Here is a 22,716-nt window from a genome sequence, read left to right as displayed (position 1 = left end):
GGTTGCGTGGGAGGATCTTTCCATGGAGGAAGAAAATTTCAACGAAGGGGACGCTGAATTTCCCAGCAATATCAAAAAAAAAACAATCAGAAATTAAATAAAAAAAAACGTTTTTTCAACTGAAAATAAGGAGCAGCATTAAAACTTAAAACGAACAGAAAATATTGCATATATAAAGGGGGGTTACCTCCCCTCAATAGGTCGCTCTTAAGCTAAAGTTTTTTTAACTTTTAAAAGAGGTTTTTATTCTAATTAAACAGCCTTTGTGATTCAAGAGTCCTTGTCAGAGAAAAACCTTGTTGTCAAAAAAAATATTATTACTATTAGTTAGTTAAAAAAAAGGTTATTATTAGTTAAAAAAAAGTAAAATTAATATGCAAATTTCATTTTAATTATTCATGTATGCTGAGCCAAATTCAAAACCTTTATTTTTTCAGAAACGTTCAAAAATTAAATAAAAAAAAGTTTTAAAACTGAAAGTAAGGAGCGACATTAAAACTTAACAGAAATTATTCTGTATATTAAAGGGGCTGTCCCCTCCTCAACGCCTCGCTCTTTACGCTAATGTTTGACTCTTTCTCACAACTCTACTGTTTAAAAAAGTAAAAAACTTTAATTTCGTACATAAACTTAAGCTATCTACTTAAACTTTCGTACTTGAACTTAAGCTATTAAAATTTCGTCCCTCTTCTCTTTTTCATACTTTTTTTTTGTGATTACAACAGAAAAGTGTATATATATATATATATATATATATATATATATATATATATATATATATATATATATATATATATATATATATATATATATATATATACATAAATTTATGATTCACTCTCTATTAAAATATTCCTTGTTAGTTTTTGGTTAAATCACAGGTTATCAATCATCAGAAAGAAGGCCATTGAGGATTTTTTTTGTCTATTTATGTTATTAGGGTGGATTCCAATTCAGAATAGTGATTAGTAGGAAAGTAGGTTGTAATTGTAAATTTCAATATAGTCAGTTTATTCTTTACAGGTTATTCATTATTCAACGGCTTTTTTTCTACTTCTTCCCTGAACATAACTATAAAAGATTAAGAACTAGTTATAAACAGGAGCATCTATTTTATGAATAGCCACATTGGGGGAAAAGCACAAAAACTGGCGACATAAAATGAATTGCTTAGAAAATCGGAAGAAAATCGTTTTTTTTGGGGGGGGGGGAATTAGGGGGACACAGTGCCTACCCTAAAATAATTTGTGCCAAAAGGGTGATAATATCTTAGCGCTGTAAACACAGCTTTGTTTCCCTTCTAGAAAACCTATGAACAATTCTGAGATAGCAGGTAAAACTGAGAACACAAAAAATAAACAAAATTAGGAAAAAAAAGAAATCTTCTGATCTTTGCGGAGCACATGGAACGAATTTTAACTGAAAATAGACAATGAAACACCGATAAAATAAACCCACTTTTGTTTTCTAGAACGAAAGATTCCTTTACAAGTACTTATTAGATGTAGATTCATTAGATGTATAAAGAATCGTGGGTTCTTTAGGTATTTTCAAAAACCACGCTGCCTTTCCATGACGTACAAATAACTGTTTATCTGCTGATGTGATCGAAATATCTAAAAAAAATTTCATTATTCTTCACAATCTAATAAAAGGCTTTATCCCTATTTGAACTGCTATTTGTATTTGGGTTCTTTGAAACTAGAAGGTCTTTGATGGTCAATCAGAAAAATAGAACATAAATTCACTGGCACACCCCACCCCATTTGTTTGTGAACAAATCATACAACGATAAACTAAACCACTGGAAAATAATTACCTATAAACTTTCCCTCTTTGAATTAAATTAGTATTCGAAAATTCCTTGAATGCATTTATTTAAATAACAAAAAGCAAGTTTCCTATAACAAAAGTAACGAACTATGCCTTTAAGAGAAAACACAACAAATAATTTAGACTCCACAACACATTCAACAATAAATATAAAGCCATAACAAGGGATTAAATTACTTGTACGCCAAAAACAATCAAATATGGTAATATAAAATGCACCATCTATACCTATAGTGAAGAATTTGTCATAAGCAATGATGAATGGCATTGATAGAAGAGATAGAGAGAGAGTGAGTGAGAGAGAGAGAGAGAGAGAGAGAGAGAGAGAGAGAGAGAGAGAGAGAGAGAGAGAGACAGAGAAGAAAGAAAAAACGTAATTATAAAAAAACACATTTTAAACCAATGCTAACTTCGAATAGAAATAAAAACCCCAACAGAGCAAAATCATAAAACAGAAAACTAAATATTATTAGAATAAAGTGCCCTGAGAGGGTTTACGGTCCCTCGTGTTTGTGTCGATTCGAATGAACTGAAAAGAGTGGAAAGAGAGAAAAGAGAATGTGACGATTTTGAATCTTGGTCCCCTTAATTACATTGGAAGATACAATCACAGTTTCAACGTTAAACTATCCCACCAAATTTGCCTAAACCCAACAGTATTTTAACAGTAAATAAAAATTTTTGAATTTTAGCTCCATTTCTAACTTTTCTGAAAAAGTAACTTTTTTGAGACTTCAAAAATTCTCTGGTAAACAGGACAGTAAGTCACGCAGTGATTCTGTGTGATTACTTTCACTTTTACTTTAAAAGAGTACAAACCTAAGAAAAGATGCCCATATTTTACATTTCTTGGCGAAGAAATGTGAGTTTTTTACATTTCAAATTCAAAGTTGGTCCAAAGAATGATGGAAGTATCTCTAAAAATTGCCTAGCCTAAAATCACCATTACTTTTTAGTTACTATGTTTTTATGATAAAAGTGACCATAAAAACACAATTTCTAGTGTGAACACTCCTTTCTAGGTTACCTTGTACTACACTTGATTTATAATATCATTTGGATGAGTAAAAAAGGGATAAATATATTTGCAGTTAATAGATTTATGTTTCGACACAATTCACAAAAGGCATTAACAAAGAGATGCAAATACACCAATTTATGGAATGGTTATTTGGAACCTCGAAATTATAAGACTTTCTGACTAATTGGTAAGATTTTCAACCATACTTGCAATTTATGTGAAAAGTTCAAAATGAAGGAAAAATATTGACCTGATCTTTAAGGCAATATGGGGAGGGGGATGCTACGCTTCAGATTGTATAGTGCTGAAATGTTAAACAAAAATGTGAAAAATTGGTACATTGTATACTAAAAAAAACAAAAAAATCTTGCAAGAAAATACAGTCCTCTTTACATATTACCTCAGAGGGTATGGGATTACAATATAAATAAATAACAACACATCCCTAAGCAGGGTTAATCCCCATCTTGTTTGCCTTAATTGTCTTTTTCGTCTATACAGTCAGACTTTGCAATAACTTTCTCTTGGATTTATTCATGCGTGCACCTACTTGCCCTTGAAAAGCACCCGATTCAAGGGCAAGGCCATCTCCTATACAAACAAAAGAAAGAAAAAGAAGAAAGGGGCTACATTCAAGGGCAGGTTGCATTCATACAAAAAGGAAAAAGCAAAAGGAGAAAACAACAGAATAACCTCTCAATCCATGGGCAATCCTCCTTTCTATACAAAAAAAAGGAAAAGACAAAAAGATAGAAAAAACATCACATATGAAAGGAAAAAACTAATACAAAAAAGGGGTAGGGAATTTTGCAAGTTTTGCAACATGAATAAGCAAATCATACGAGGTAGATAAAAATGTAATTTTTCCAAAAAACTGTATGACCTGAGCAGACAGGCACAAACGAACAGAAGTGGGGTGGGGATGTAATTTTGTCTTATTTTTTAGAGATTTTTCTTTGATTATTCATAATATTCTCTGTTCATTATTTATTTAGAGGTGATAAAAACTTACCTGATTAAGTGAGCCAACTGTTTAAGTGTTTAAAATCACGATACAAGCACCGAGAGTAACGAAGGGACGGGAAAGAAAGGAAAGTCATATTTAAATAATTTTTCTCCTCGTAATTTGCTGTGATTTTATTATAGTTAGTTTTTTTTACTGTTATGACGAAGTCGGACACTAATGTCAAAACCTTCTACTGGTGCAAATTAATTAAGTCGTCAATATGCTATATGACTTTTAAATATTAGACTGAGTAGTATTACAATGAAATTAACAGGGAATTACACTTTTTTCAGATTTTGTTTACATTTATATTACGGCACGACCTCTTTTACTTTTAAATTAACTAGGCAATTTGAGAAAGAAAAGCTGAATACAAGACCAAAATCACAGCTAAAAATAGAAGCAGCAAGGCCATATCCAAGGAGAGTGGGGAGGGGGAGGGGGATGGACCCCGCGCTCCAAATTTCTGTCTGACTAGTAAAAACGTAACAAAAATGCGTACATCAATTTTTGATGCGTTTTTTCAAAGTTTTTTTGTAGACCTCCCTTTCCCCCCCCCCTCCAAACAAAATCCTGGATATAGCCTTGAGAAGCAGGTAGCAATATTGCAAGATAAATTACAACCATAAACGCAGAACCAAGGTCTGCATTTGAAATTACCCCAAAAACTAAATATTTCACCAGAAAATTAGCATGCAATACCCAGGTATTCCACAATCATGTTTCGACAGAAAATAGATCCAATTCTTAGATGTCTTTCAAGAAAATAGATAATATATAAAGAAAAAGACAATATGTCTAGAGAAATACTTTTGGGATCTCAATACGAGATTTGAATAAAATTTAAACTCTCTTTGGTGATAATAAACGTGGAATAAAGATATGGATACCAATGAAAAAAAAAATCACAACCGTTAAAACATAAATAGAATCACCATTTTGTATCTCACCTGAAAATTAGTGAAAACAATGCATGCATTAATTTCACTCTAAACATATTTTAAAATACCTAACGCGTACCCTTTTCACTGGCAATACACGCTCTAGATCAGGGGTGGTCAACCCCCGGCCCGTCGTAAATATTTTTGTGGCCCGCGAGATTCATCATACTTTTATTTTCTGCGTCCTCATGATGCGCGCACATCTTGGAAAATCACAGATTCGATGTTTCACTCTTAACAATGTTGTTTATCGATGTATATAGCCCAAGTATTATATTATTATGTTGTATAGCCCAAGTATTATCAATGTACTATGTTATGCAACTAGTTATAATGCAACAACAATGTTATGCAACAGTAAATTACATTCGATCCCATGCACTTGCACATAGACACTTTAAGGATTCTCTGAAAGAATTAGAATTCTCTCTGAAAGAAAGAATTCTCTGATTCAGGATACGGCGACGTTGTGTACTTTAGTCGAGTCAGATAGTTAAAGCTTAGTTCTGACAGAGCGCGAACAAAATTCACTCTGCGATATTTCGCATCGCGCCGCTTTGCGGAATTCGCCATGTAGTTCTCACAGTCCGCGAATTTCGTTACTATTGAGAAAATGCAGTTCAAAAGTAAAAGAAAAGTTCAAGAGACTCATCAGTGCTGCTACAGCTTGCTTGCTCGCCCAGTCAGTTTTGAACTTGAGAAAAAAGCCAAAAAAAAGTGTGGGTGAGACCTATTTACAGAATTTCTGGAGCGAATGACGATAGCGATGCGAATTTTTTCAACTTGAGCTTGAAGCGCTGCGAAGCGAAGATTTCGATGAACGAAGCGTATTTTTTCCGCAAGGACGACGTGAAATTCGCTAGGCGATACGAAATTCACGCTCTGTCAGAACTAAGCTTAAGTCGTGGAAAATGTGTACGGCGATTTTATCAGTTACGAGAAGAAATTGATTTGTTAATGAATCTACCTTACTCCTATTACCTCAAAGAATTTAAACTTGAATCCCTTTCTCTCCACCGAGAAAAATTATACCAAAGATTTGGCTCCTCCCTCCTCCAACATCCCATCTACCGATGATTCCTTCCCCCCCCGGTTGTCCCTATAAGATCTCGTCCCCCAAGGGAAGTGGCTGAGAAGGTTCCGAAACTGACCCCAGTCCACTGTAACACCATACGCTACAGTAAAAGCTTTGTGCCAAGCTTTGCGAAATATTACAATGATCTCTAGTATTTTTATTCTTTAGTTTATTTTATCCTGACGAAGTTTTATCAGACAATTTTATTCTCAATCTGAAGTGCTTTTATCCTTTAGTTTATTTGTTCTGACGAAGTTTTATCAGACAACTTTATTTTTCCATTTATGACTAAGAGACATCATATTTGGGCTTTGCCCACGAGAGCTATGTCTTGTTTTTGAATCAAACGAATTTGAATTTGAAATTTGAATGACAAACGACAAAAAATAAATGACAAAAAAGGGTCTGTGCCAGAATTAAGAAATGATGAGTGATTATTGGATTCATGCTTTTTAGTGGATATTGTCAACAAACTCCGTGAATTGAATAAATCAATGCAAGGAAAAGATAACCTCATAGTTGATACATTTAATCACATCAGAGAAGTTCCGAAGAAATTGTTGTTATTTAAATCACAATTGAAAATTAATAATGTTCACCACTTTCCATTGTTGAAAGAGTTTAAGAAATCAAAATGTAACAATTATATCAAATATGCCACAGAAATAAGAAAAGAGATGCTTTTGAAAGCTTATTCATCTCCTTTTCATGTTGAAATTGAGTCTGTCCCAGAATATCTCCAAATGAATCTGATTGACATACAGTGTAATAATGAATTAAAACGCATGTTTGAAAATCCATAACCAAAAATAGATTTTTTTTTTTAATATTTACGTCACAAAAGAAAAATTATTCAATTTAAGAAATTTGGCACAAAAAGTTGTTAGAGCTTTTGGTTCAACTTACACCTGCGAATCGTTTTTTTTTAGAAAATGAAATTGATCAAACACAAAACACGCTCAAACATAAGGGGCACTAACCTGCAACACCAATTACGATATGCATATACCCAAATTGAGATCGAATTGCAAAAGTTAAGTGAAAAAGTTAAGAAATAAGTATTGCACTAGTGAAACAAACATTTTTCTATTATTTTATTTTTTTATTTCGTTATCTTTTTATTGTTATTGTTATATATTTTTTACAATGTGCGTTTAATATCATCATTATTATTTTAATCTATGTTTATATGTACAAATAATAGTAAACATAATTAATAAAAATTCATTATTCCTCAATTTATCACTCCAAAAAATATCTATAATAGGTGTAAATCTTATATGTATATATATAATTTTATATGCGGCCCGCGGAGTTATGATGCATGTCCCAAGTGGCGCGCAAGATAATTTGGGTTGGCCACCCCTGCTCTAGATAAAAAAAATGTACATAACTTGTGTACAAGCTGTAGATAAATTTAACTTTTACCCTTCTACGAAAGAAAAGCAATATTTCTTGCAAATTGTGTCACCATTTGTATCAGCTGTCAGCACACTTTTGCATCAGCGTACAAAATCAGCTGATACAAAACAATTCCATCGGCGTATAGGGAAACACAGAAAATGCAAATTGTGTCACCATTTGTATCAGCTGTCAGCACACTTTTGCATCAGCGTACAAAATCAGCTGATACAAAACAATTCCATCGGCGTATAGGGAAACACAGAAAATCCAAATTATATATATTTACCCAGTAGTACATTTACCACTCTATTCCTTCTATATTTACCCATTGGTACAACAGTGTATTGGTGCTTTTCTTAGCAACACAGAGCCAGGAATAGATCCCGGCCTAGGTGGGGCGATAAGGTTGTTACTTGTAACTGTAAAAAAGACTCATTAACGGTCGTTTTGACGCCCTATGCACCAGCAATGGCTCTGGAGGATCTCTGACATTCCATGTTTAATCGGTACTTGTGTCTTATAGCCACCACACTCAAGTTCTGTCGAGAAGTAAAGTTTGGTTAATGCCAATGAAATAGAACAAAATATGATGAAAATATAATGCTTTATCAAAAAAAAAAAAAATATGAAAACTACAACAAAGAATTATGGAAGGGGGGCCACCCAGACCGCATTATATTAAATACGTAACCTAAACTAACCTAACCATAATACCAACTAAATATTTCATTAAAATATAGCTACAATGTAGTTTCCCACCAAGCCGAAGCTAATATTGTCTGGTATAAAGACCATGAAAACCGGTTAGTGTCTCATGTTAGCGCTTCAAGATCTTGAGTGTGGTGACTATAAGGCAAAAGAACCATTTAATCTTCAAAATATTTTGTATTTTAGATAAAGAGGCCTCAATTAATAAATAATGTAAACTAATACAACAATTGAACTAATTGCTACCTCAGAAGTGTTTAGTCAGTGATTGTTACAAAGTTGATTGTTGAAAAAATCAAAATCCAGCAAACAATAAATAAGCAAAAAGTGGATACAACATCATTTGAAAGAGATAACACAAAATAGGGTTCATCGATCTCCTGACTACACTTGTATTTACATAAAGAGGTTAAATTTATCATTTTGTACGACATTTTCAAAGTAAAAAAGGCTTATAGCTATTGACGGTTTCTGCAAAAGAGAAGAAAAAACACCAATTTAATTTGAAATGAAAACAGGAGTTACTTTCCCGGCTTGACGGATTGGCAGAAAAAAAAACCGAAGACATTGCTTTTCGTGCAAAACTAATGAAAATAGAAAAGAGGACATCGATGGATTCCAGAAAATGTACGCTTGCAGATCTGCTGAAAATACCAGCATCAAAACTTGTTCATGAATTTGTATAAGACGCATTTTATCGGTTTTTATGTCAGATGTGCCCTCATTCGTGGAAAGTTTTGACGAACATTTTTGCGTAGAGCGAGAACATACAAGAATTTTTTTTTTTTACGGAGAGCGTAGACGTTTATTTGGGTTGTATACGGGATAGCATGAGTTTTAAGAGACATTAGTGAAGTTCCTGTTTTTATACAGAATGTAATTTAATCTGGATGTTACCAAATTGCATTTTCAAATTCAAGACCATACAATTTCCGTTCGAGATAAAATGACGCAATTAAAAATTAACTTTTTATCAACAGACAGTTAACAGGAAAAACAAATAAACACCAAAAATAGCATTGGAAGGAATGATGAATAGGATGCTACATAGAATAAAAAGAAAAAAAGATTACGATAATTCTTAAAAAAAACTAAACTACCATGACGTTATTTTACACATATTCAACGTTTGTTGTAGGTCTTAAGCTTGTCGATATTAAAATATTATCTGATTGTGATCGTTCATGGCCTCGATAGGTTGAATACTGCGAGATTTCATGAACCGATTTTGACCTCAGGTGACAACGGATCTTCCCATCCTTCAGAGCAAGTTGGAATGCAACTTCAAAAGCTTGTCCAAGAGTCATTATTATTTCAGTCGCTACGTCCTGGAAAGAGAATTGTTTTTACCAGCAACACGATTATGACTAACGATTAAGCAGCCAACAGGTAACCCAGCTGGTGAAGCAAGCCTGGCTTGCTTCACCAGCTTTCCAGCTACCTCTTGGAAAGAGAATTGTTTTTACCAGCAACACGATTATGACTAACGATTAAGCAGCCAACAGGTAGCCTAGTTGGTGAAGCAAGCCTAGCTTGCTTCAAAAAAACAAACAAAAAAAAACGAAGAACAGTTTTGCTAGCCAAAAGCACAAAAGGCGAGATTCTGGGCTTGTCTTCTTTTTCTACATCCCTTCTTATCCACATACAATCCAGCATTGGGGAGTACATTTACAAAAAAAAACTGTCAAAACTACAATATTTATATGAACTAGAAGAACGATATTGGAATCACGAGAACAATAAAACGCTACATAACCTTTAGAATTGAAAATGAAACAAAAAAAGAAAAGAAAAATTCGACTTTGGATAATATATGTACTACCAAAACTGCTGGCCATGTCAGTTTTTCTGACTTTGTCACTTCCTCCACTCGCTTGGGCCTTCGTCTAAAGCATAGTGGTCGTCGTTTCGCTTACAACTCATAACTTTGTACTCACAACTTTGCCACTTGCACACAATCATATATATCAGTTGACTCTACTGAACTCTAATAATAGTCAAAAATGCATCTTTATTAAAACACAAGGAAGAGAGAAAAAGAAGGAGTAAAGTTCATTTGTTTCTTCTATTCTATTTTTAGAAAAACAGGCAAACAATGGAACCGCAGAGGCATACATTATATGATTTGTAGTGATAAATTTAATTTCCGAACCTGGCAGCACATAATGAAACAAATAGCCTATTTTCTTTTTTCTGCTTGGCACTTTCTACAAACATTAATTATAAAGAAAAATTCCGAAAAAAACATTTTCAAAAAAAGTACAGAGTACATTAAACATAAAACGAGCAAAAATAAAGTCCTATAACATTTCTAACTTATAACAACCAGAAATTACTATCAAAGAATAAAAGGAACACAAAAATAAAGCAAAAAAAAAAATCACATAAAACATACTGATATAGATGAATAAATATATTAAAAAACCAGTAAAATTAAAAGAATACTCAAGTCAAACTTGAAAAATAAAAACAATTACTACAAATAGGAGCTTGGCTACAGCCCTCCTCCCCCTCCCCCAACTGTAAAAGCTCTAAAGCCTGTTATGTAATTTGTTTTTACTGAAAACTATACATATATTTTGAACAATCTGGTCTAATTTCCCAAAACATCAAAGAAAAATAAATAAATCTGCTAATCATGTAGACTGAAAAAAAAACTAACGAAAATGAACTGAAAATTTTACAAATAATAATATTAATTCCAGGAAATATCAGCAATTCAAGATTTTATTTAACTTTTTTTTTATGTTACAAATATAAAAGAAAAAGTTTATAACATTATTTTCAGTAAATTGCAAATGATGAACAGGCTTAAGAGTTTTGACGGTTAGGGAAGGGGGCAGTAGCCAAACTCCTGTTTGTAGTAAATTCTGTTCGCTTCAAGTTTGATTTATACTATTCAACTTAATTTTCACTCGTTTAAAGATTTATTTATTCATCTATATCAGTATCTGTTATCTTCATGTCTGATTTCATTTCGTCTTGGATTTCATTTATTCTTTGATATTTTTTTTTCTTGTTGTTTAAGTTTGAATTGTTACAAGACCTTATTTCTGCTCGTTTTAAGTGTAGCATATCTTTATACTTTTCTTTGAAAAACTTAATTTTTTGAGACTTCTTTTTTAATTAATTTTTGCTCGTTTTTGAATGCAGAAGTTTTATCATTGGGTAATATCATGAATATTTCTCCTATTTTCAGGCTTTCGGCTTAACAATTAAAGTATCTGATTCTGATTCATCAAATTCTTAAGTTGCGAAAGGTGATATGAGCTTTGTCTTTGCCAACTAATCTCAGGAACACCCCGAGAAAGTTTCCCTAATCTGCCCTATCTCATAAGAAAGCGATAGATGATAGTCTTCAGAATTTTTTAAGATTCATGACTAAAGTTGAATATAACCCGAACAAATTGTTCCTTCAGATTTTCTCAAAATATGCGTTTAGACCGTTTACAGCAACAGTCTTCCATCATCGCAATAGACTGTCTATGGCCATGGAAATTATGATTTTATTGGACAACAACAAGACCCTTGTCGCAAACAATACATTGTATAAAAGGGAAAATTTGTTTTCGTGCCGGGAACAATGAGGTGCACCTTACTTTTCAGACTTGTCTGTCACAATGTCAGATATGAATATCTTCTCCTTTGTCAGAATGAAAGTAAGACTTATCTTTTTTGCATAGACAGTTTTCATTTGCAGATTTAAAAGGGGAAAATCCTTAAAATTAGAGTGTGCACCAAAATGTGCATATTTTCTTAACTATATAAATATATTCCAATGGGCTATAAAAGGGGAAATACTGATCAATGGGCTATAAATATATCTATACTGATGTATTTAATATAAAATAAACTTACCAATGTCGCTGCTCTGAAAACTTGACAAAAATGATCACCAGATCCCCGTCTGTCCTCGGTTATATAGGCAAAATGAGTCATGTCATCTGCATCTTGACAGGCACAATGGATGTTTCGAATTGCATGTTCACAGATCGCTTCCTACAAAGAAAAGAATGAGTTGAATTTAATATCAAAATGCAGTACAGTGTAGTGATATGCTGAGTCACATTAGTATAAAAAAAAAGTACACGTTTTAAGGCTTGGTACTACAGCTAAGGCATAACTGCAAAAGCAACTACAAGGTCTACAAGGGGGAGGGGAAAGCGAGATTTTTTAGGAAGGTGAGAAAATTTGAAAATCAGAAGAGGAAAATATGGAATTACGTGGAATCCTCGAGATTTCACGAAAACCTCCTCCCCCTCTACTCGTGTATATTGCGCACCTACTGTAACCAAACTTGGGAAAATAAATTTGAAAAAAAAAACAAAGGGTAAAGCATATGATTAATATAAGAAATTACTGGAAGATTTCTATACATCTCAAAATTTTCATAGAGGTGCAAGTACAAAACTTTCACCCCTTTCCTGGTATATACACAGTTTTCCGAAAAAATTTGAGGTAAAATTTCCAGTAATCAAGCTTTACTTGGGGTAAGTTTTCCAAGTGAAAGTTTTCAGGCCGTGAGTTTTCAAGGACAAGTTTACCGGGAGGATTATTTCCTGTTACGCTTAATGGAACCTACCGTATGATGAGACAACCAAGATTATATGCTACACGGGACAGCAGACCATCCAATAAGTCCTGATTTCTGTTAATGTATCTGGAATGCAGACGATAAAAGTGCATGTAACATTAAACAATAAATAGCAATAATTTTTTCGTAATTACTTTCTTTTCGATAAGAGTTACTAACTACATCAAGCTATAATCAAACAGCTTTGTTGGGATATGTTTAACTATCCGGACATGGAGATCGTGAAGGAAGCTATCCTCAATAAACCATGGCTTTTTCGTACATCCAAAGAAAAATAATAAGGAGAATTAGAAAAAAAAGGTCGAAGACCAACGGAATTCAAAGAAGCAAAATAAACTGCGGATAGTTATCGAGATGTCTAATCCAGGAAGCACCCAAAATAAAATTAAACTAGACTTTTGTTGCCTGAGGAATATGAAGTATTTCAGCAATCTATGGTTAGCTCACTGATATGTGTTACAGAACCAGCCCTTTTTGTGTTTTTTTTCTTCTTTTAGTAAAAATTAAGACGCTTTTATTATGAACCCCTGAAACTTCTAAAAATAAACTTTTTTTCACAAAAGAAATTTGTTCTTAAAAAGACTAAATAAATAAAATAGTAATAATAAGGCTAATAGTAATCAAAGTAATCAAATTATAAACTTCTTGAAACACAATCACTTTCAAATATGCACAATCTATGCAAGCTAATGCTGTGTTGTTCAGCAAAAAACATATACTTAGCACAGCCTAGTCATTCGGAGAGAAAGTAAAGCTCATCTGAACTCGATGCCCAGTCTGCAGTCAGATATATGAATAAACAAACAAACTGCACATGGATGAGACTGAATATTAGCAATACGACGTTTTGCATAAAACATATTATAAATGGCATATAGGCCTATCATTAAAATTGAAGTTCTTCACGCTCATGTCTCGTGATATAGTGAATCATATTTATACATATAGGTCCTGCAAAACTATCGTTTTAAATCGCAAGTTGATAACCATTTAACACAGAAACTTATTTTTACCGAAAATTACAGAGTGAAAGAAGGGGATGGTGCTCCCTTACCTTACTCTGATAGCTTTCTTGAGCCAGTTCTAAATGCTCTCCTCTAAGCAGACATTGCAGAAGAGAAGATGTTAATGCTAATGTTAACTAGATTTTGAATACCTGATGGAGAACGAAGAAAGAATAGAAAAAAGAAGTGGATTTTGGTGAAGCACTTATTGATAAAACTCTTAACAAGGAACCCCTCTCTTATGTAGAAGCATAGACTCTTATGTAGAAATAAATATTAGTTGTAGTTTCTCACATTTTTATTCTTAAATAATTTTTGTTCAATTTAAAAATTTTTTTCTACCTTTGTTTAATTTTATTCCATTAGGACGAACAAAACAATAAATAAATATTAGAATGCAGAAAAATTGTTGTCCATTTAGTTATATCCTTCATTACCTCCATTTCGCTGTATAGGGGCAGAAGTCAATCAAGTACTTTACAGTTTTGCCAACGCTTTGAAATAAACTGTACCAGTTTTCCGATTAAAATTATACCACAAGAAAGTAATTTGTACCATCAGAACAATAGGTTAAAAATTTGCCATAACAGTATGAAAACTTTTAATAAACTAAAACTTGGAACAGATATTTGAGTCAAAAAGGAGCAAGTAAAACCTAATTGCACCAGGAAATCTGATTGTACCAAAAACGGTACAACTGTACCACGTTGGCAACGCTGGTGCTCTACTACTGAAATTATAAAATTAGCTTCTCCCTAACGTTATTCTAAATATCCTTCAATTAGTAGAATAACGACTTAAAAAGTACTTCATTTTTGGTTTCTGAACATCTTATCAAAAACAAATCATTTGTTACCCCCCCCCCCCAACCCCCGCCTCCCCTATCATCAGACCTTAGCACACCTACGGTTAAAGACTTGATGAGTTTCAGAGTGCAGATGGATTTATAACAACGGTGGAGTCTGAATTATAGAAAATAAAAAGTATCGACTTGTTTCATTCTATTTATGTACGTTATGTACGTACATTCTTAATTAAGTGAGTAATTTCAACTGCACATTGGAGTTAAATCTGAACATTCCCCATTGAAGCAAAAAAATTAAAATTTCCTACCGATGTCTTAGTTTTTACAACTTCTTAACATTTCCTTGTAATTTTTATATAATTCACCTTTTCGGCAATTTCCAAAGAGTTAGGACTTTATACGTAAATTATTGCTTAGGGACCAACTGCCTGTATTTCTCCATGAAATTTTGCTTCCCAAAACAGAATTGTCGCGTATCTGACTCGATCTCACGAATTAATGCTGATCATAATTGACCCCTAGTTTCCTAATACTACTACTACTAGCAACAACTTACAGCAACACCAGGACACCAACACTGCTACGCAGACTCCTCCTCCATTCCAATCCATTGAGAGCATCTCTCTTTCTCTTTACGCCTTCCCGGGAAGTACTCATTTCCCTTCAATCTTTCCTTGCGACATACTCCCCCCCCCAATCGGGGACGACCCACTTTTCCTTTGGCCCTAGACGGTGGGGCAGGTTTCTACCTACCCCACCGCTTAAAATCGGGTCTGATATACTAGAGGAGATTGAAGAGTTCAAGTACCTTGGTAGTGTCATTAAATATAATGGTAGCCTTGAGCGGGAAATTACCACACGGATTACATGAGTAGTAACCGCATATGGAATTTGCTTACGCCCCTGTACCAAACAGGTTTCTGGTGGGTATAGTCTGGTTTGGTAGGTATAATCTGGTTAGGTGGGTATAATCACATTGCCTATTCAAAGGTAGTGTGCAATTGAAACTGTATCAATTATTTTATTCCAGTTTTTCTAAAACCAGTATTGTCTATAACTTAATTTACGTAGATTAAACTTCCGATGGTTAAGAAAGTGTAACGGGTAATTAAAGTATGAGGAATGGGATGCTATAATTAGAATGGTTTTAAGTTGAAAATTGTGACGTAAAAATAACTCAGTTATTTGCTTGCGTGTATAGGAATTCCCATGTTATTTGCTTGTCTGTATTTTGTGTTAAATAAGTAGTTTTGTATCTTTTAAAAGAGCTTTAAGGGGTTTGAGAGACTCAGTTGCCTGATTCCGTGTGGTTTTTCTTTACTTAGTGCTCATTAAAAACGAAGTTTTTGTTTTAAATAAGAAGTTTTGTATATGTTAAAAGAGCTTTAAGGGGTTTGAGAGACTCAGTTGCCTGATTCCGTTTGGTTTTTCTTTACTTAGTGCTCATTAAAAACTAAGTTTTTGTTTTAAATAAGTAGTTTTTGTATCTGTTAAAAGAGCTTTAAGGGGTTTGAGAGACTCTGTTGCCTGATTCCGTCTGGTTTTTCTTTACTTGGTGCACATTAAAAACGAAATTTTTGTTTTAAATAAGTATGTATTGTATCTTTTAAAAGAGCTTTACGGGGTTTGAGAGACTCTGTTGACTGATTCCGTGTGATTTTTATTTACTTATTTCACAGTAAAAAAAAATTTTTTTTGTTAAATAAATAGGTATTGTATATTTTAAAATATCTTTAAGGGGTTTGAGAGACTCTTTTGCCTGATTCCGTGTGGTTTTTCTTTACTTGATACCCATTAAAAACGAAATTTTTGTGTTAAATAAGTAGTTCTTGTATCTTTTAAAATAGCTTTACGGGGTTTGAGAGACTCGGGTGCCTGTGTCCGTGTTTTTTTTGTGGTCTGAGAGTACAATAAAAACATACTTAGGTTGTTAATTCAGTTTATATTTTATATTTTAAAAGTGAAATACGGGGTTGGAGAAACTACAACGCCTGGATCTGTTTGTGTTTTATTTAATTGATGAAAAATAAAAATAAAATATAGGATTTCTGTTAGATAAATAATTCTTATAAATTTTAAAATAGCTTTACGGGATTTGATAGACTCTGTAATGCAGTAGTTTTTCAGTAAAGACACTCGATATCCTAAAAGTGTTTAATTCAAAACTTAAAATGTCAAAATATGCTTACAGTTCTAACAATTGCGCTCTGTGATTGGTCAGAGACACGATGTGACTTTCCCACTGGAATTCTATGACCGGTTATTGACACTACCTAATCTATTGCATGTATTAAATCAGTATTTTTTACGCAGTGGAACGATAAACACATAAGTCATATCTTTAAGAAAAAAAAGTGAAGATGGAGCATTTTAATAAAGTGTGTTTACATAACAAGGTTATTGTAGCATTGAATGCCGACAAAGAGAAGTATTTAAACTTTGAAACAAGTACAGGTGGTAGCACTATTGGAAATGTATGCATGCATTGTCATGACAGTAAGGAATTAAATTTCTTTGGAATACCGAAAAAATTCAACTCTTATGTTGGTGGTTATGCAAGATTGAGATCTCCAGAGATGATTGTACTCAAAAAGAGTGCTAAAATTAAAATAATTATAGATGATAGAGGATAACTTCTTGCTACTGTTGCAGGTAAAACATTACCTACTGATACATCCAATCGTCACCTTTTGGGTATTAGTATTCAACGGAAGGTCAATAAAAGAAAGGTCTACTCTTCTACTAATATCGTAAACCATATCTTGTCTACGTGTCAAAACTATTACCTGTGTAAAAAAAATGCTACAAGAGGCAATGAAATTTCCATAAAAATAAAAAAGACATTTTCAGAAAATATGATTATATATTATAAAAATGACTTAATAAAAAACAAAACAACAGAAAACATTGCTGCCATTGATCAAATAGTCAATGAACCAAATAATACCAAAGATGAAAAGTATATTGAGTCTGTTGATGAGACACCAGTAAAAATTGTGTGTGACTCAAAATGGAATAATGATTATTCTACTGATTACGAACTAAGAAAAGACAATAGCTATAATATCAAGAGAGAACATGGTGAACTATTTTATGGAATAGATTCAAAATGTCCAAAGTTAATCATTGATATTAATAATGTATCCTAATATATTTTTTGTATTAATGTTCTACATAGCATTATTTCATTAAAAATATATTATGCATTACATTGTTATGTATTCATTATTTTTAGAGTAAGCTAGCATATCGAACGTTTAGAATGTCTAATAAAACGTCGGAGATGTAAGAAAAGGAATTTGCATACATCTATTGTCAGACACATGGGATAACATTGACAAAATCTTGGTACCAGAATGAATAAATTATTTATCAACATCCGTTAATGGATATGTCATTATGAAAAAATTGTAAGTAAGTAAGTAAGTAACAAACTCTTTCTTGAATTCACCTCTAGGATACACAATACAGAAATTTAATTAAGGAAATTATGAAAAAAAAATTGTAAGTAAGTAACAAACTCTTTCTTGAAGTCACCTCTTGGATACACAATGCAGAAATTTCAATTAAGAAATTATCAAAAACTGTAAGTAAGTAGCAAATTATTTCTTGAATTCACCTCCTGGATAAATAAAAAAGACATTTCCTTCAAGAAATTATGACAAAATTCATAGTAAGTAACAAACTCTTTCTCGAAGTCACCTCTTGGATACACAATGCAGAAATTTCATTTAAGAAATTTGAAAAAATTTTAAAGCAAGTAACAAACTCTTTCCTGAAGTCACCTCTTGGATACACAATGCAGAAACTTCATTTAAGAAACTATAAAAAAAATGTAAGTAAGTAAGTAACAAATTCTTTCCTGAAGTCACCTCTTGGATACACAATGCAGAAACTTCATTTAAGAAACTATGAAAAAATTGTAAGTAAGTAAGTAACAAATTCTTTCTTGAAGTCACCTCTTGGATAAAAACTCTTAATTGTTTTCACGACTTAGATATACGACGTAGAAATTTAATTCAAGAAATTATGAAGAAATTCTCAGTAAGTAACAATTTCTTCCTTGAAGTCAACTCTTGGATACACAATACGGAAATTTCATTCAAGAAATTATGAAAATATTTTTTAGTAAGTAACAAACTCTTTTTTGATTTCACCTCTTGAATATATAGCACAGATAGTTAATTCAAGATATTATGAAAAAATCACAAGTAAGTAAATTTTTTTTCTCTTTATCACAAACAATTTTCACTTAGCTACACGATATAGAAATTTAATTCAAGAAATTATGAAAAAATTCTCAGTAAGTAACAATTTCTTTCTTGAAGTCAACGCTTGGATACACAATATGGAAATTTCATTCAAGAATTTCATGACTTAGATACACGATGTAGAAATTTAATTCAAGAAATTATGAAAAAATTCTCTGTAAGTAACAATTTCTTTCTCGAAGTCAACTCTTGGATACACAATACTAAAATTTCATTTAAGAAACTATGAAAAATTGTAAGCAAGTAACAAACTCTTTCCTGAAATCACCTCTTGGATAAACAATGCAGAAACTTCATTTAAGAAACTATGAAAAAATTGTAAGTAAGTAACAAATTCTTTCTTGAAGTCACCTCTTGGATACACAATACAGAAATTTCATTAAAGAAATTATGAAAAAATTGTAAGTGTGTAGCAAATTCTTTCTTGAATTCATCTGCTGGATAAACGAAAAGACATTTCGTTCAAGAAATTATGACAAAATTCTAAGTAAGTAACAAACTCTTAATTGTTTTCACGACTTAGATATACGACGTAGAAATTTAATTCAAGAAATTATGAAGAAATTCTCAGTAAGTAACAATTTCTTTCTTGAAGTCAACTCTTGGATACACAATACGGAAATTTCATTCAAGAAATTATGAAAATATTTGTAAGTAAGTAACAAACTCTTTTTTTTGATTTCACCTCTTGGATATACAGTACAGATACTTCATTCAAGAAATTATGAAAAAATCGCAAGTAAGTAACTTTTTTTTTCTCTTTATCATTTCTTTCAAGAAATTATGACAAAATTATAAGTAAGTAACAAACTCTTAATTGTTTTCACGACTTAGATATACGATGTAGAAATTTAATTCAAGAAATCATGAAGAAATTCTCAGTAAGTAACAATTTCTTTCTTGAAGTCAACTCTTGGATACACAATACGGAAATTTCATTCAAGAAATTATGAAAATATTTGTAAGTAAGTAGCAAACTCTTTTTTGATTTCACCTCTTGGATATACAGTACAGATACTTCATTCAAGAAATTATGAAAAAATCGCAAGTAACTTTTTTTTTCTCTTTATCACAAACAATTTTCACTTAGCTACACGATATAGAAATTTAATTCAAGAAATTATGAGAAAATTCTCAGTAATTAACAATTTCTTTCTTGAAGTCAACTCTTGGATACACAATATGGAAATTTCATTCAAGAATTTCATGACTTAGATACACGATGAAGAAATTTAATTCAAGAAATTATGAAAAAATTCTCAGTAAGTAACAATTTCTTTCTTGAAGTCAACTCTTGGATACACAATACGGAAATTTCATTTAAGAAATTATGAAAAAATTGTAAGCAAGTAACAAACTCTTTCCTGAAGTCACCTTTTGGATACACAAGGCAGAAACTTCATTTAAGAAACTATGAAAAAATTGTAAGTAAGTAACAAATTCTTTCTTGAAGTCACCTCTTGGATACACAATACAAAAATTTCATTCAAGAAATTATGAAAAAATTGTAAGTAAGTAGCAAATTCTTTCTTGAATTCACCTGCTGGATAAACGAGAAGACATTTCGTTAAAGAAATTATGACCAAATTCTAAGTAAGTAACAAATTCTTAATTGTTTTCACGACTTAGATATACGGCGTAGAAATTTAATTCAAGAAATTATGAAGAAATTCTCAGTAAGTAACAATTTCTTTCTTGAAGTCAACTCTTGGATACACAATACGGAAATTTCATTCAAGAAATTATGAAAAAATTGTAAGCAAGTAATAAACTCTTTTTTTTATTTAACCTCTTGGATATACAGTACAGATACTTCATTCAAGAAATGATGAAAAAATTGCAAGTAAGTAACTTTTTTTTCTCTTTATCATTTCGTTCAAGAAATTATGACAAAATTCTAAGTAAGTAACAAACTCTTAATTGTTTTCACGACTTAGATATACGATGTAGAAATTTAATTCAAGAAATTATGAAGAAATTCTCAGTAAGTAACAATTTCTTTCTTGAAGTCAACTCTTGGATACACAATACGGAAATTTCATTTAAGAAATTATGAAAAAATTGTAAGCAAGTAGCAAACTCTTTCCTGAAGCCTCTTGGATACACAATGCAGAAACTTCATTCAAGAAATTATGAAAAAATCGCAAGTAAGTAACTTTTTTTTTCTCTTTATCACAAACAATTTTCACTTAGCTACACGATATAGAAATTTAATTCAAGAAATTATGAGAAAATTCTCAGTAAGTAGCAATTTCTTTCTTGAACTCAACTCTTGGATACACAATAAGGAAATTTCATTAAAGAATTTCATGACTTAGATACACGATGTAGAAATTTAATTCAAGAAATTATTAAAAAATTCTCAGTAAGTAACAATTTTTTTCTTGAAATCAACTTTTAGATACACAATACGGAAATTTCATTTAAGATATTATGAAAAAAATGTAAGCAAGTAACAAACTCTTTCCTGAAGTCACCTCTTGGATACATGATGCAGAAACTTCATTTAAGAAACTATGAGAAAATTTTAAGTAAGTGACAAATTCTTTCTTGAAGCCACCTCTTGGATACACAATACAGAAATTTAATTAAAGAAATTATGAAAAAATTGTAAGTAAGTAGCAAATTCTTTCTTGAATTCACCTGCTGGATAAACGAAAAGACATTTCGTTCAAGAAATTATGACAAAATTCTAAGTAAGTAACAAACTCTTAATTGCACGACTTAGATATACGGCGTAGAAATTTAATTCAAGAAATTATGAAGAAATTCTCAGTAAGTAACAATTTCTTTCTTGAAGTCAACTCTTGGATAAACAATACGGAAATTTCATTCAAGAAATTATGAAAATATTTGTAAGTAAGTAACAAACTCTTTTTTTTGATTTCACCTCTTGGATATACAGTACAGATACTTCATTCAAGAAATTATGAAAATATTTGTAAGTAAGTAACAAGCTCTTTATTGAATTCACCTCTTGAATATACAGTACAGATACTTCATTCAAGAAACGCGATTAAACACGTTTTTACCATCCAATCTTTTTAACATCAAAACTTAAACGGTCAGAAATAGAGGCTGTTTCCAAAGATTTAGCGAAAAAAACAGTCTGATTGAAAACGTAGAGTTGTCGTACTGTTCACTTTTTTTGCACTGTGTAGAAAGCGGTTGGGAATCCCTTCTCATTTGTAAAGGTGCCAAGCAAAGACATGCAAATAGTGTCTAGTTTTAAAACGTGTTTAATCATATTTCTTGAATAAAGTATCCATACTGTATATCCAAGAGGTGAAATCAATAAAGAGTTTGTTACTTACATACAAATATTTTCATGATTTCTTGAATGAAATTTCCGTATTGTGTATCCAAGAGTAGACTTCAAGAAAGAAATTGTTACTTACTGGGAATTTTTTCATAATTTCTTGAATTTAATTTCTACATCGTATAGCTAAGTGAAAATTGTTTGTGATAAAGAGTAAAAGAAAAAAAGTTATGAAATTTCCGTATTGTGTATCCAAGAGTTGACTTCAAGAAAGAAATTGTTACTTACTGAGAATTTTTTCATAATTTCTTGAATTAAATTTCTACATCGTGTAGCTAAGTGAAAATTGTTTTTGATAAAGAGAAAAAAAAGTTACTTCCTTAAGATTTTTTCATAATTTCTTGAATGAAGTACCTGTACTGTATATCCAAGAGGTGAAATCAAAAAAAGAGTTTGTTACTTACTTACAAATATTTTCATAATTTCTTAAATGAAATTTCCGTATTGTGTATCCAGGAGTTGACTTCAAGAAAGAAATTGTTACTTACTGAGAATTTTTTCATAATTTCTTGAATTAAATTTCTACATCGTGTATCTAAGTCATGAAATTCTTGAATGAAATTTCCATATTGTGTACCCTTTGAGTTGATTTCAAGAAAGAAATTGTTACTTACTGAGAATTTTCTCATAATTTCTTGAATTAAATTTCTATATCGTGTAGCTAAGTGAAAATTGTTTGTGATAAAGAGAAAAAAAAAGTTACTTACTTGCGATTTTTTCATAATTTCTTGAATG

At 31.7% G+C, this 22,716-nt stretch overlaps 1 protein-coding gene across 3 annotated transcripts in view; it reads right to left on the bottom strand.

Annotated features, from left to right (window-relative positions):
- Positions 1 to 1,860: 1,860 nt before the first annotated feature.
- The window catches only part of LOC148955621 (uncharacterized), a 222,395-nt gene continuing 201,539 nt past the window's right edge, over positions 1,861 to 22,716 (bottom strand). For all 3 annotated transcript variants that reach the window (XM_089103223.1, XM_089103211.1, XM_089103217.1), the window contains 2 exons: positions 11,847 to 11,987; positions 1,861 to 9,316 (listed from right to left, as the gene is read on the bottom strand). In XM_089103223.1, coding sequence (XP_088959349.1) covers positions 9,101 to 9,316; positions 11,847 to 11,987 — 357 coding nt within the window. In that variant the 3' untranslated portion in view covers positions 1,861 to 9,100. The remainder of the gene's footprint in view (positions 9,317 to 11,846; positions 11,988 to 22,716) is intronic.

The sequence above is a fragment of the Artemia sp. Qi Xiang Cuo genome, chromosome 2, assembly GCF_049724085.1.
Source record: "Artemia sp. Qi Xiang Cuo chromosome 2, ASM4972408v1, whole genome shotgun sequence".
Lineage (NCBI taxonomy): Eukaryota > Metazoa > Arthropoda > Branchiopoda > Anostraca > Artemiidae > Artemia > Artemia sp. Qi Xiang Cuo.
Note: the sequence above shows the minus strand (reverse complement) of the source record. Positions and strands in the feature narration are given on the sequence as shown.